This window comes from Eretmochelys imbricata, chromosome 3 (genome assembly GCF_965152235.1).
Source record: "Eretmochelys imbricata isolate rEreImb1 chromosome 3, rEreImb1.hap1, whole genome shotgun sequence".
Taxonomy (NCBI): Eukaryota; Metazoa; Chordata; order Testudines; family Cheloniidae; genus Eretmochelys; species Eretmochelys imbricata.
The window spans coordinates 3,916,001-3,930,098 of NC_135574.1; the positions used below are offsets into that span (position 1 = coordinate 3,916,001).

General features: G+C 57.6%; 1 protein-coding gene across 1 annotated transcript in view; it reads right to left on the reverse strand.

Annotated features, from left to right (window-relative positions):
• The window catches only part of OTOF (otoferlin), a 202,552-nt gene that overhangs the window by 22,514 nt on the left and 165,940 nt on the right, over positions 1-14,098 (reverse strand). The window contains exons 20-31 of the mRNA XM_077811483.1: positions 13,855-13,945; positions 13,183-13,299; positions 9,118-9,270; positions 8,290-8,479; positions 7,638-7,762; positions 6,759-6,893; positions 5,668-5,829; positions 4,567-4,686; positions 3,952-4,113; positions 3,154-3,316; positions 2,088-2,218; positions 748-777 (exon numbers count right to left, since the gene is read on the reverse strand). Of these exons, the coding sequence (XP_077667609.1) occupies positions 748-777; positions 2,088-2,218; positions 3,154-3,316; positions 3,952-4,113; positions 4,567-4,686; positions 5,668-5,829; positions 6,759-6,893; positions 7,638-7,762; positions 8,290-8,479; positions 9,118-9,270; positions 13,183-13,299; positions 13,855-13,945 (1,579 nt within the window). The remainder of the gene's footprint in view (positions 1-747; positions 778-2,087; positions 2,219-3,153; positions 3,317-3,951; positions 4,114-4,566; positions 4,687-5,667; positions 5,830-6,758; positions 6,894-7,637; positions 7,763-8,289; positions 8,480-9,117; positions 9,271-13,182; positions 13,300-13,854; positions 13,946-14,098) is intronic.

The window sequence follows — 14,098 nt, forward strand, 5'->3', positions numbered from 1 at the left end:
CATTGATGTCACGGAGCCTGCTGAGGGTCTGCTCTTCGCTGGCAGCTGGCGGGGGCGGTGCGGGTTTGGTGGCCGTAAGAACCCCACTTGGGGCTCCCATCCATTGGGGTCATGCTGGCTCTGGGCTCACCGCACCGTCTACCCCAGGGGTTCTCAGCCATTTTCTTTCTGAGGCCCCCCTGACAGGCTATAAAAAACCCACGGTCCCCGTGGGCCACAACAACTGGTTTTCTGCCTATAAAATCCAGGGCCGGCGTTAGGGGGTCACCAGCAGGGCAGTTGCCTGGGGCCCCACGCCACAGGGGCCACCACAAAGCTACCCAGGTGGAGGGGCTCAGGGCCTCAGGCTTCAGCCCCATGCGGTGGGGCTTCGGCTTTCTGCCCTGCGCCTCAAGCAAGTCTAATGCTGGTCCTGCTTGGCGGACCCCCTGAAATCGGCTCGGGGGCCCCGGACCTCTGGTTGAGAACCACTGGTCTAGCCCCACGGCTCCAGCTGTCACTGACGCTGCTCATCACAGACGTGCACAGGAGTGGGGTCCAGTGCCCAGTGAATAGACAGGAAGGCCTCCCTTGACGTCAATGGGCTGTGGGTCAGGCCCATGCTGCGTGTGTGCCAGCTGACTCAGCTTCCCCGCCAGCCCCATAACAACACCAGCGGTGAGGGCTCTGCAGCAGGCCAAGCAAAGCCGAGGGTGGCTTGCTCAAAGGCAAGCAGAGGGCAGGGGCAAGGCAAAGCCCAGCACTTACCATGTCAACCTTCACCACCGCGTCGGAGTTCTGCCGCCCGGAACGAGAGGGAACAGGGGAGAACATACCGTCAGCAACGAGCCAGGACGCACCTCTGTGCTTTGCCCACACATGCACGACACCCACCCACAATGGGGTGGGAACAGAGACGCACGACACCCCCCCCCCCAAAGAAACAAACAAGGCGTCTGATGTTCTGAAATTAACAACTGCAATTAATAAAACTGAAAAGGCACGGACACCTCGAGGGAAAGTTTGGAAGATGATCCGTTGGGAGATGCTTCTTCTCCTGCTCTGCCAGTTAAATATCACAGTGCTAGATAGCAGGGTGATGGGCTCAGGAGAAATGCCTGGATCCACAGAGCACATACAGGCATTTTCCCCTTCTTCAGCTGCGCATGCCGGTTTGTTATTGTAGGGTTGCTGGTGAGGGGTACCCTGGTTTGTATATGGGCTGGACTGTGCATGCCAGGTTATTATTGTAGGGTTGCTGGTGAGGGTACCCTGGTTTGTATATGTGCTGGACGGTGCATGCCGGGTTATTATTGTAGGGTTGCTGGTGAGGGGTACCCTGGTTTGTATATGGGCTGGACTGTGCATGCCGGGTTATTATTGTAGGGTTGCTGGTGAGGGGTACCCTGGTTTGTATATGGGCTGGACTGTGCATATCGGTTTGTTATTGTAGGGTTGCTGGTAAGGAGTACCCTGGTTTGTATATGGGCTGGACTGTGCATGCCGGTTTGTTATTGTAGGGTTGCTGGTGAGGGGTACCCTGGTTTGTATATGGGCTGGACTGCGCATGCCGGGTTATTATTGTAGGGTTGCTGGTGAGGGTACCCTGGTTTGTATATGGGCTGGACTGTGCATGCCGGTTTGTTATTGTAGGGTTGCTGGTGAGGGGTACCCTGGTTTGTATACGTGCTGGACTGCGCATGCCGGGTTATTATTGTAGGGTTGCTGGTGAGGGTACCCTGGTTTGTATATGGGCTGGACTGTGCATGCCGGTTTGTTATTGTAGGGTTGCTCATGCACACTGGTGTGGGGTAGCCTGGTTTGTACGCGTGTTGCGCTGTGCGTGCCGGCCTGTTACTCTTTGAAGCAGAATTCCAATATCTATGTGCTCTCAGTCCCGAATGGGGGCTCTCTCTGCAGGTAGCACTGTGTGCATCCACCCAGGCCAGCGTGGGGGCCAGCCTACGCCTTTCACTCAGGGCATCAGTTTGGTGGCACGTCCCACCAGATGGGTGGCCCCTGCTTTGGGTGGAGCACCCCCTGGCAGTCTGTAGCATTGCAAAGAAACACACCGCTCATGGAATGAGCTTGGCCGCTCGGATACTCACAGCCTCCAACTTCACCATGGTCTCCATCTTCTTGATGGGCACCTCCGGTTCCATGCTGATGACAATTTCACCTGGGAGGCGATAGTACGGGCCTCTGTTTGCCAGGGCCAAATAGCCGTTGAGCAGTTTAGCTGGACAGAGGACAGAGAGAGAGAGAGAGGCAGAGAAGAGCCAGTCTAGAGGAGACCCGAAGAGATCAGAAAGCAGAAATGCGAGGGAGGTGGGTGATGGGGAAGAGAGACAAGAAACGGGAACTGTCGCGGAAACAAGAATCAGAGAAAAGGAAACACCTGCCCTCAAAGGAAAACCCAACTCAGCCGGAGTCGCTGTCAGGGGACGGGCCACATGGATGGCATTCACACCAGCAATACCAGCTAGCACGCACGTGGATGAGTGAGAATTTCATGCTGGAGCACGGAGCTGGGGGGACGGCCTGGGGGACGGGCAGCTTCTACCTATCCACAGCACAGGTGCCGTGTGGACGGAGGCGTCGTCCGCTGCTGATGCTGCCCCTATCCCAACCCAGGGGGGCTAGGAAGCGAGAGAGGAGTTCAGTCTCCTTGGCCTCTCGGCTGAGGCCACTGTGGCCTCGCTAAGGAGGAGCCTGCGTGGCTGTGCAAGAGGTCGCCTTTGCCCCTCTAATCCCTGGGGTTATTTCTTCCTCCCGTGGTGCCATTGGCACGCACGGAGCTTTCCTACGTGGCCTCTGCCCCGGGGCCGAGTGGAGATGCTGCGGCCGTAGGGAACTGGGCCTGCACCGGTCCGGAGCTGGGCTGTGTGATCGGGGCCTGGGTGGGTTCCACAGGGATACTGACGCCTTTGGTAGATATCGACCCGCTGAACAAGCCCGTGAATCTCCCACCCATCCGACCCCCTGTTCCTTGCTCTGACCCGATGCTCCCTCCCGGGAGCCCTGCCTGGCTCTCGGCCTGCCCTCTGCTCAGTTAGACGCTTTAAGGAGCAGGAAACACTGCATCCTGTCTATCACTCTCTGCCCATCCCTGCCCGGCTCGGTAGCCGGCTGGGGGCCACACGCAGCCCAGGGCGTCCGCCCCTCGACTGGTACCTGCAGTGTTCCAGTGCTGGGATTTCTTGTCCGGGGGCCGGTGGATGAACCTCCGCAGGGAGCTGACGGCGTGGGAGCCCACCAGCGTGTACCGGCCAAAGGCCCGGCAGTCCACCACCCGGATGTTCAGGGGTGGGTGGAGCAGCTCGTTCTCTGGGAGATCCTGGAAGGGAACGGTCCCCGTTGCAGGGGGTCAGGGGTTATTTTGGGGGAGGGGATAAGCCTCCTTCCTGGCTCAGACCAGGATCCCATCAGAGGGTGAATGCTAATTCAGTTTCCTTCCCCAGCCAAGCAGGACTCACTGCCAGCAGGGGAAGGGCAGCCCTCAAAGGACCTCTGGGTTTGGGCCCCTCTCTCGGCAGGGGAGAAGGGGATTGCTTTCCAGTGGGGGAGAGCGCAGGGCCCCAAATCACGCGAGTAGGGGATGGGGCCCACTAACCGGCCTATGTTAATAGAGGCAAAGTGCCAGTTGGTGTCTTCGTGACATGGCGCTGCGTCAGCACTGCCAAACAGAGCCCCGCAGCCCTTATCGGCCCAGTGGGGAAACTGAGGCAAAGAGGGTCAGTGACTTGCCCATGGCCACCCAGAGAGTCGCTGCCCAAGTCAGGATAAGAACTCAGGAAGGGGCTGGATCCCAGGCTAGCACAAAGGCCACTAGCTCCCCCACCCAGACCAGCTGCTCCTGCTGGACCCCCCTGGACTCCCAACCCTAGCCCTGCCCAGGAGGGGTCGGAATGGCCTCTCCCCGGCCAGGCAGGGCTCAGCTATCCCCCCTCCCCCGAAGCAGGCTGGACTCACCACTTCAAACCACTTGACCAGGGTGCTGAAGTTGGGGTTTTTCTTGTAGTTCTGGATCAGGGCCGACTGGACGCCCTTGCCGGCGCACTCGATGTCCACGCGGGGCCGGTCCACCTGGGCCAGGTTCACCCGCTTCAGGTCCCGCAGGCCCCAGAACAGGATCTGGGCCGAAGGGAAGGTGCCGAGGTGAGGAGCGGAGAGCCGCCCACGGCCTGTGTCTGACATCCGGAGGTGGCACTGGGAGCTGGCGCAAGGGGCTGGAGTGCCCATGGTAAATGGCCGTGGTGTGATATCGGCTGGGGAATCACAGCCCGCGGGCTGCCTGGCCCTGGCTGAGAGCCTCCCCTTCTGACATCCAGCAGTGGAGCAAGCTTCCCTGCTCTCCAGCCATGCCAGGGTACCCAGCGCTGAGTCTGGACCACGCCCCAAACATTATAATGGGCTCTCCTAAGCACCCCCAGCCCCAGCTGAAACAGCCCCACATTGCCTCTGCCATGCAATTCGGACGTAGCCATTTGTGCTGCTTATTGACACCATTGTGAACCCAACCACCAAAAGCCAGCGACCCAGGAAGCAGCCGGGCCTGTGGATGAGCAGCATCCCCGGGGTTCTTACCTCCACTCTGTATTTACTCAGCACAGGTCGGATCCCCAAGGGCACCGGCAGGATGGGACCCTGCTCCGTGTCTGTCGGCCCATCGATCGGAGGCAGGTCCGACTTGCCAGCCGGGCCGATCTGGAAGAGACACAACACCGATTAGGAGCCGCTCCATCGAAACGCCGCACAAGCGTCCAGCCAGCGCCTCCTTTGCCAGTTCCCCCGTGCCCGGTCGGGACAGGAGGGTTTTACATTCCTGCATTCGTTCCTCAGCGTGTATTGCTCCACGCCCAGATGACTGAAGCCATCCCAAGTGAGGAGCACTGAGGAGATGAGGTTCAGCTCCAAGACACCCCGTCCTGACAGACGTGCAGCTAAAACCGCCAGGCAGCTCCCCGGCATGGTGCTACGAGACATGCTCCTCTGTGCGTGGCATGCACTCTCAGGGCTGCACCCCCAAACAGAGGCGATTGGCCCCCGGCTGGCTCTCAAACCTGGGACCCTCATGGCTGAAAGAGGCAACTCTACTGTTTGAGCTGCAGGAGACTTGCCCGTTGGCACCTGCCGCGATAGCACCGGTGTACTAGAGTTGGCAAGAGGCAGGCCAGCGGGCAGTGTTAGCACCGGGCGTCTTTACCAGCGTGGGTGATTAACCACTGGAAGAAACACCCAAGGGAAGGGGTGGATTCGCCTTCCCTGGGCGTCTCCCAGTCCAGGCTGGCTACCTGTCCGGGAGGCGTGCTAGCCAAGCACAAGTCGTTGGGATCCGTCCAGGGGTGACTGGGTGAAATGCCAGGAGCAGACCCCACCCCAACATGCTGCCCCCTGCTGGCCCATTCATCAGCACAGGCCTCACCCCAGCCAGCGGGAAGCGGGGACTTGCTGAGCGAGGACTTAGCCTAGACCCACTGCTGCACCTCCACCAGGAGAGCCTGCAGGCTGAGCTGGTAGGGGCTGTGCTCACCCGTCTCTCCTGGGAGCGTCTCCGGCTCATGCCCGTGGCGATACACGAGCCAAATCCAGCACCCCACGTTGCCGGCGCAGCTCCCAGTGCCGTGGGGAGGGGGCTCGCCCGGGGTGGAATTATCTGCTACCTCGCTCCGTGGGCTGGGCTCTTACCTGGAGCAGCTCGAAGGCGGCCAGCAGGTCCCCGGCCGTGGAGTTGCCCCGGTAGATCTGGTAGTACTCCAGCTGGGGCGGGAAGCGCGGGGGGCCGTAGTCCTCGTCCGACATCTTCACCACCGGCTTGGCAAAGGTGCGGCCCATGAAGTCCGCCTTGCCCTGGAAAGGCAGGGAGAGAGCTTGGGCATGTTCCAGGAGGCTACTTCCCACCCCCCAGCCCAGCCCCATCGCTCCCCCCAGCAGGTTTGGGCGGAAAGCTGATCAGCAAGTGGATCGAGAGGAAGAGCCTGCAGGACTCTCTGAATCAAGAGATTCTGTCCGGTTCTCCAGGGGTCTGTGGATGCCAGGGTCACTTCATGGCTGGCACCTCCTTATTATATCGTGACCCCTGGCCCCTGTGTGTGGGGAGCCCTGTGCTGGAACAGCCAGGGGGCTGTAGGTAGGGACTGAGGGGCCTCGGCAGAGCTGGGGGCCAGGAGCAGACAGCAAGGGGGCTGTGGGTCGGGATTGAGGGGCATTGGCAGAGCTGGGGGCCAGGAGCAGACGGCAGGGGGGCTGTGGGTCGGGATTGAGGGGCATTGGCAGAGCTGGGGGCCAGGAGCAGACAGCAGGGGGGCTGTGGGTCGGGATTGAGGGGCATTGGCAGAGCTGGGGGCCAGGAGCAGACAGCAGGGGGGCTGTGGGTCGGGATTGAGGGGCATTGGCAGAGCTGGGGGCCAGGAGCAGACAGCAGGGGGGCTGTGGGTCGGGATTGAGGTGCTGTGCAGAGGTAAAGGCCTGACTACCGTCTCCCTGCCTTCGGCCTCACAGTCGCTGGCTCTCTCTCACATCAGCAGGAAATTTCAGCCTCTCCACGCCACTGAAGCAGCCTGTAACGAGCAGCACCGGCTGCATAATTGCCCCAGCCCTGGTGTTCTGCAGCTTCTTCCTTCTGCGTGGGAGGTGGTGCCCGGGGGAAGTTAGGGAGGGTGCCGGGGGAGAAGTGGCTCTCCACAGCCAACACCAACACGGTGTGTGCCCGTGACTAATCCTCCACCCCAGTCCCCGGCATTGTGCTCCCAGTGGGCCGGGCCGGGGCGCTCCCTCACCACCGTGTCCTGGTCGTAGATCTCAATGACGATAATGGGGGGGTCGTCCCGCATCTCGTGGGCCTCTCCGTAGAGCTCCACGTTGTCGAAGACCAGCAGCTGGTCCCAGGTCGGGCACAGCGTCTCGTTGAGCACCTGGAGGAGCAGGAAGGGGAAATAGCACCGGGGCTGTAGTTAGAGGGAGGAGAGGGGCAGACGGACTCTTCTGGTACTTCTCGCACCAACCCATTGGATATACAAGATGGCTGCTTTAAAATTATGGCGGCGAGAAGGCGGGTCCCAGAGCTGGGAAGCCTGGAGGCAATCTCGTCCCAGCTGGCAGAGCTTTGCCTGTGTAGGGTGAGCCTTGGCCACATGGTGAAGGCCCCAAGTGAAGGAGAAGTGAGGTCTAGTGGCTGAAGCACAGCGCTGGGAGCTCCCCAGAGCTCCGATACTGACTCTCTGTCTGACCTCAGGCAGGTCACTTAGTCTGCTCGTGTATCAGTTTCTCTCCATGTAAAGTGGGGATCACGACAGGTACCCCCAGGGGAGTTGTCAGGATCAGTCATTTGGTGCATGTCCAACAGCACCCAGCAGGGTTCAAACCCCTGATCTTTACAGCCCCAGTGCAGCCTTCCCTGGCTTGAGCTAAAAGGGAATCTCCATCAGCTAGCAGCACTAAGTAAACTATTATCCCGCCGTGGGCCAGGCCCAGAGGGGCACCTCTCGCTCTTTGCCAGCGTGTTATACGTCCGGGCAGCACTTGATGTGCGGTGTTTTCATTACCCCTCCCGCTTCCACCAGGGTTGCTGCAGTCTGGCGGCCCAGAAATTCAGCCCAGCGAGTTCAGATGCAAACCCGCCCACCTCCCCATCCCCGGTTTAGGGACCTGTCTCTTACCTCAGTGCACTGGCCCTGGGTGATGAAGAAAACCCGGGCAAAGGGGTCGGAGAGGCCGCTGCTGTCTGCGGCGAACAAGCTCCGGGCCTGGTACATGTGGGCTCGGAGCTGGAACACCTGCTTCTCTGGGAGGAAAGGAGGGGGTGAGACTCCCGTAGCAGGCAGCACCAGAGATGTCCCGAGCCGCAGAGCTCAGAGCAGGACACTCCGGGGCATTCGGGACAGGGATTAGCATGGACACCGGGGAGAGATGCACAACGTGGCTCCAAACTTCCCCGGGACCTGGGCGGTTTCCGTCTCTGGGCTGGGGCTGCTCCGGATGGAGTGGTGCATGCGGGACGCGCAGCGAGCTGGGGCTGCCTTGCAGATTTCCACTGCACAGATTTCCTGCGCTGTGGCCTCCCCTGACCCGTGGCTGATGGGCTCAGTAGGGACGGGCCACGTGGGGCAGGAAGGGGACCAGAAGGACAGTCTCCCCGCAGGCTTCCTGTGGGGCAGCACGGCTCCCCACACCAGGCTGCCATCAATCCCCGCGTGGCCCTGGGAGTGACTCCAGGGTCTAGCCCAGCCGGCAGCAGCCGCCAGCCCTCGCCCAGCACGGGCCCCCAGGAGCAGCACCCGAGGGAGCAGAGGGAGAGCGGGCAGCTCTTACTCGTGTAGAGGAGGCTGATGGGTGGGAAGGCCTGGAGGCCGAGGCCCTTGCTGGCTTTCTTCTCCTCAAAGCCGCAGGGCAGGCCACTCAGGAAGTCCTTGCACTGCTTGTTGAGGCCCAGCCACAGGTAGATCTCCATCTTGGCCTGCACCGTCCAGCCGGCCGGCCCGAAGCCCCTCTTCCCGGGCAGCTGGGCACAGGAAGAGAGCTTCAGCTGGGGCATAGGGCACACCAGACCAGACCCATCTCCTGCCCTACGGGGTCAGACCCACCGCGCCATTCAGCCCACTCTCCACCTCCTGCCCTATGGGGTCAGACCCACTGCACCATCCAACCCACCCTCCACCTCCTGCCCTATGGGGTCAGACCCACCGTGCTGTCCAACCAGCAGCCACCTCCTGCCCTATGGGGTCAGACCCACCGCACTGTCCAACCCACCCTCCACCTCCTGCCCTATGGGGTCAGACCCACTGCACCATCCAACCCACCCTCCACCTCCTGCCCTATGGGGTCAGACCCACCGCGCTGTCCAACCAGCAGCCACCTCCTGCCCTGTGAGCTCAGAGCCACCTGGCATTTTTCATTGTCTTCCCCACCTACCCCTGTTGCGTGTAACCTAGCAGGAGGCCTCCCACGCTTACAGCTCAGGTTCTGGTACCGCACCTACAACAGCCCCCAGTACCTGACACTCAGCTCCTTCCTGCCCTTCCCCCAGCCTCTATGCACCTCCCCTGCCTCTTTTCACCCGCCCCTCTTCCTCCTGTCTCTCTCTCCATCCCCCCGTCTTGCATGGGCTGTGGTGGCCCCATCCGAGCACAGGCTGGTTACCCTCAGGAAGACGGTCTTCACTTTGGCACAGTCCTTGCCGGTCTCCTCGTCCACGATGGAGTACAGGATGTCCTTGGAGGGGATGCGGGCATAGGCGATGCGCTTGCCGTTGCTCATCATCCAGATGAAGATGTCGGGGATGCTGTGCTGTGGCTGCGAACCCCAACAAGGCTCCGCTCAACACGGCGGGCGTAGCCAGGCGCCCTTCTCCCACCTGCTCTCCCCTCATTCCTGACACTGACTGAGGCCCCAGGGGATGGACTTGTCTAGTGTCTCCCCGGGCTCACTCACTGTAGGGTCCCCCACTCCCTTCCTTAGGGACGGTTTTAAGCCTCCCTGGGTGGATTCATAGATTCCCAGGCCAGACGGGACCAGTCTGGCCTCGTACAGAGCATCCAGGCCGTGGGACTGCCCTGAATTAATTTCGGGAGGCCTGACTGGCCCTCAGGGTCATTAGCAGAGGGGTGCTGTGACATTATTGACATAATCTGGGACGTATAGATCATTGTTGCAACCAAGGCCCTATAGTGGCACCAAATCTTGTATAAAGGGGGTCAAATAAGGTGTCTAAGATGAGGTTATGGTTTGCTGGTTATGATTATGCTGTCTCTGGGCACATATCATTTTTGTATTTAAAGTTATAAGTATTGGCTCTAGACTGTCTGTAGTTCAAACTTGTGCTCTGCTTCTGGGTGACACCCCAGACAACTCTGCCTAGCCTGCTGGATGGCCCATTAAGGGCCATCAGCTGTACAGCTGACCCATTGAGAGAAGGCAGACGCGCCTGGGGACTCAGCAAGATGTGCAGGGACCTGCCTAGGGACCGAACGCTGAGGTGTTTCCAGGCCATGTGCTGGGCAGCTTGTCCTTGGGACAAAGAAAGAGAGGCCACATGGCAAGAGAATATTAAAAGCTGCTGCAGCTCCTCCATCTGGTCTTCAATCCTGCTTCCTACCTCTGGAGGGACTTTGCTACACGGAAGCTTTGAACCAAGGACTGAATGACCCCTCCCAGCTGGGGATGTTCTCCAGAGACTTGATCTGAACCTGCCGTTTATTCCATCATTGCTACAAGCCTGAACCAAGAACTTTGCCATTGCTGTGTGTCATTGATTCCATTTAACAAATTCTAGCTCTCATCTGTATTTTTTCCTTTTATGAATAAACCTTTAGATTTTAGATTCTAATGGATTGGCAACAGCGTGATTTGTGGGTAAGATCTGATTTATTTATTGATCTGGGTCTGGGGCTTGGTCCTTTGGGATCGAGAGAACCTTTTCTCTTTTACTGGGGTATTGGTTTTCATACCCATTCGTCCCCATAACGAGGGGCACTGGTGGGGATACTGGGAAACTGGAGTGTCCAAGGGAATTGCTTGTGTGACTTGTGGTTAGCCAGTGGGGTAAAACCAAAGTCTTCTCTGTTGGGCTGGTTTGGTTTGCCTTGGTGTGCACAGAAACCCCAGCCTTGGGCTGTAACTGCCCTGCTTCAAGCAATTTGTCCTGAATTGGCACTCTCAGTGAGGTCCCACCAGAACCAGCATCGTTACAGGGGCAGCACACAGATCTCACGCCGCGGTGAGGCCTCGAGAGATTTAACTCTCTGGCTGTGCCCCCAGCAGCAGACTGTGTGTATAGTAAATCTGGGAGGAAATCAGAGTTTCCATCTCGTGGGACATTCCAATATTCCATCCTTTGTTTTTGCCCCAAATTGATATTTTAATTCGGAAATGTCCAAACGTACTGTTTTTATTGGCTTGGTTTGATAATGAACTGCCCGAGCTGCCCAGGGCCTCAGGGGAGTTCATAGATTCAGAAAGATCAAGGCCAGAACAGACCATTGTGATCAGTGAGTCTGACCTCCCGTATGACACAGGCCAGAGACCTGCCCCATAGTAATCCCCAGAACAGATCTTTTAGGAAAATATCCAATCTCGATTTAAAACTTGTCCATTTTATCCACATCCTTCCTGAATTGTGGGCACCAGATGTAATTCAGTCACATTCTTCTCTGTCGGCTGAGCTCCCTGGCCAGACTACATTTCCCATGATACACTGCAGCCACGGAACTCTGGCACCTCAACCAGAGGGGGCACTGTGGTGCATCATGGGAAATATACTCCACCCAGGGAGCCTGGTCCATAGAGGAGAATGGGAACACGAGGCACCAAAATTAGAACTCCCACGAGGCACCAACAAACCGAAATGTTTTGACCCTGCCGTGAAACAATTCTGCATAATGGGAATTTTCCCAGGGAAAATGTTGGTTTGGTGGAAGCTGCATTTTCCACTGGAAAATATTTGAATGGAAAATTCCTGGTGAGCTCTCCTACATAGGGCTGCTACAGCCCCTCTCCTGGGTGGAGTCTCATGCTGTCAGGAGCAGGGACCAGGCTGCCTCCACTGGCCAGTTTATAGACAGACCTTCAGCCCTGTTCCAGGCTGGTGATTAATGAGAGTTATTAATGTCATCCCCGTTTTCACAGCACCACTCCCTGCACTCTCTGAGTCCTCTCCTGAGCTCCACTCTGTTCAACAGCTCCCAGCCCCCATTCAGCCGCAAGCCTCCCCACCAATTCTCCCCCTTCGGGCCAAGCCTATCACAGGGCAGAATTGGCTGCGTGTAACCCACGTTAACACTGTATGGCTCTTTGTCCCCCTCTAGCAGCTGGTCCATATGAAGAGCTTCCTGGAGGCTAATAGCTCAGGTGCTAGCGGCTCATGCATTTACCTGCAGAGGTTCCAGGTTCAATCCCTGCAGAAGACCCAGCCGTTGCTACCTGCCCATTCAAATCAACCAATGCACTTGTGTACTGTAGGAAAGTCAACGAGGCCCAGACACCAGCATGGGTATCATAAGAACATGAGAACGGCCATACTGGGTCAGACCAAAGGTCCATCAAGCCCAGTGTCCTGTCTCCCAACAGTGGCCAGTGCCAGGTGCCCCAGAAGGAATGAACAGAACAGGGAATCATCCAGTGATCCATCCCCTATCGCCCATTCCCAGCTCCTGGCAAACAGAGGCTAGGGACACCAGCCCTGCCCATCCTGGCTGATAGCCATTGATGGACCTATCCTCCATGAACTTATCTTGTTCTCTTTGGAACCCTGTTATAGTCTTGGCCTTCACAGCATCCTCTGGCAAACAGCTACACAGGTAGACTGTGTGTTGTGTGAAGAAATACTGCCTTTTACTTGTTTTAAACCTGCTGCCTATTCATTTCATTTGGTGACCCCTAGTTCTTTTGTTATGAGAAGGAGTAAATATCACTTATCTACTTTCTCACGATTTTATAGACCTCTATCATATCCTCCCTTAGTCGTCTTTTTTCCAAGATGAAAAGTCACAGTCTTACTAAACTCTCCTCATACAGAAGCTGTTCCATACCCCTAATCATTTCAGTTGCCCTTTTCTGAACCTTTTCCAATTCCAATATCTCTTTTTTGAGGTGGGGTGACCACATCTGCAGGCAGTATTCAAGCTGTGGGTGTCCCATGGATTTATATAGAGACAACATGATATTTTCTGTCTTATTATCTGTCCCTTTCCTAATGATTCCCAACATTCTGTTCGCTTTTTTGGCTGCGCTGCACACTGAGTGGATGTTTTCAGAGAAGTATCCACAATGACTCCAAGATCTTTCTTGAGCGGTAACAGCTAATTTAGACCCCATCATTTAATATGTAGAGTTGGGATTATGTTTTCCAATGTGCATTACTTTGCATTTATCAACATTGAATTTCATCTGCTATTTTCTTGCCCAGTCACTCAGTTTAATGAGATCCCTTTGTAACTCTTTGCAATCTGCTTTGGTCTTAATGAACTTAACTGAGAGCAGAACACGGACACCTTTGAGGAGAAGCAGAATCCACCTGGAGCATCCTGGGCTGTGGGGCACCTTTGCCCCATACAGGCTTATAAAGCCTCAGTATGCCGGTTTCCCTTGCCCTCGGCCTAGGATCGATGCACAAAGCAACAGCCATCCACAGAGGCTGCTTGTTTCCCTCCCCCGGGGGCCAGCCAGGCTCACGCCCAGGGTCAGTGCGGAGGGGTGGTTCCTGCTCACCTCATCCGCCAGGAAGCGGAGCTTCTGCAGGAAGTTCTGCACCAGCTTCAGCTTGTCCCTCATTGTGTTCTTCTTCACTTGCGACCGCAGGGTCTTGGCTTGCTGGCCCATGTTCTCCTGCGGGTACAGTGTCCGGTGCCAAGGGCATAAAGTGAATGAGTGGTAAAGGGACCAGAGAGAAGGGAAAAAGACAGGGCAGGTCTGCATGCAGTGAGGAGGGGGTGGAAGGACGGTGCCTCAGTTTCCCCATCTATAATAAGGGGATGGTGATGCCGACTTCACAGTGAATTCATTAACACCTGTCAGATGCAGGGAGGAGCTAAGCCAAGGTACAGAGAAGGTCGCCCTAGTGAAAGGGGCTGGGTTGGCAGTCCTGGAGACCTCTATGCAGTGATGAGGGGCAGCCTGGGAAGTGACAGGGCAAGTCTCTTGCCTGTTCACCGGGGAAGCGCAGTTCCCATACTCCATACTGTCCTGGAGGCTGCCGAGCAAGGGCCAGGAGAGCCAGAAGCAGCAGTGGGTCGCTGAGCTGCCAGTCCCATCTCATTGAACACCACCCGCAGTTACAGCTTTCCCCCTTGGGCGCTGGGCTCCATATCCCATTGGCAGTGCCCAGAGCCCCCCCACCCCTCGCTGACCTTTCACCCCGCCCCACCCGCCAGATGCTCTCACCAGCTCCCGCATGCAGGATTTGAGCCGCTCTCGGTCCAGTCTGGTCCGGGCGGAGAGGCTCTGGTCTTTGTTGGCGAGGGTCACAAAGCGGCTGGCGGGGGAGAGAGACACGACATCGGCAGTCACATGGGGCTCAGGAGAGGAAAGACAGCGGCCGAAGGCGTGGGATGGGCGTGAGAGGGATGGAGGGATGGCAATGCACAGGGTGAATTTCACCCAGTAGGGACAGACCAGGATGCCTCCA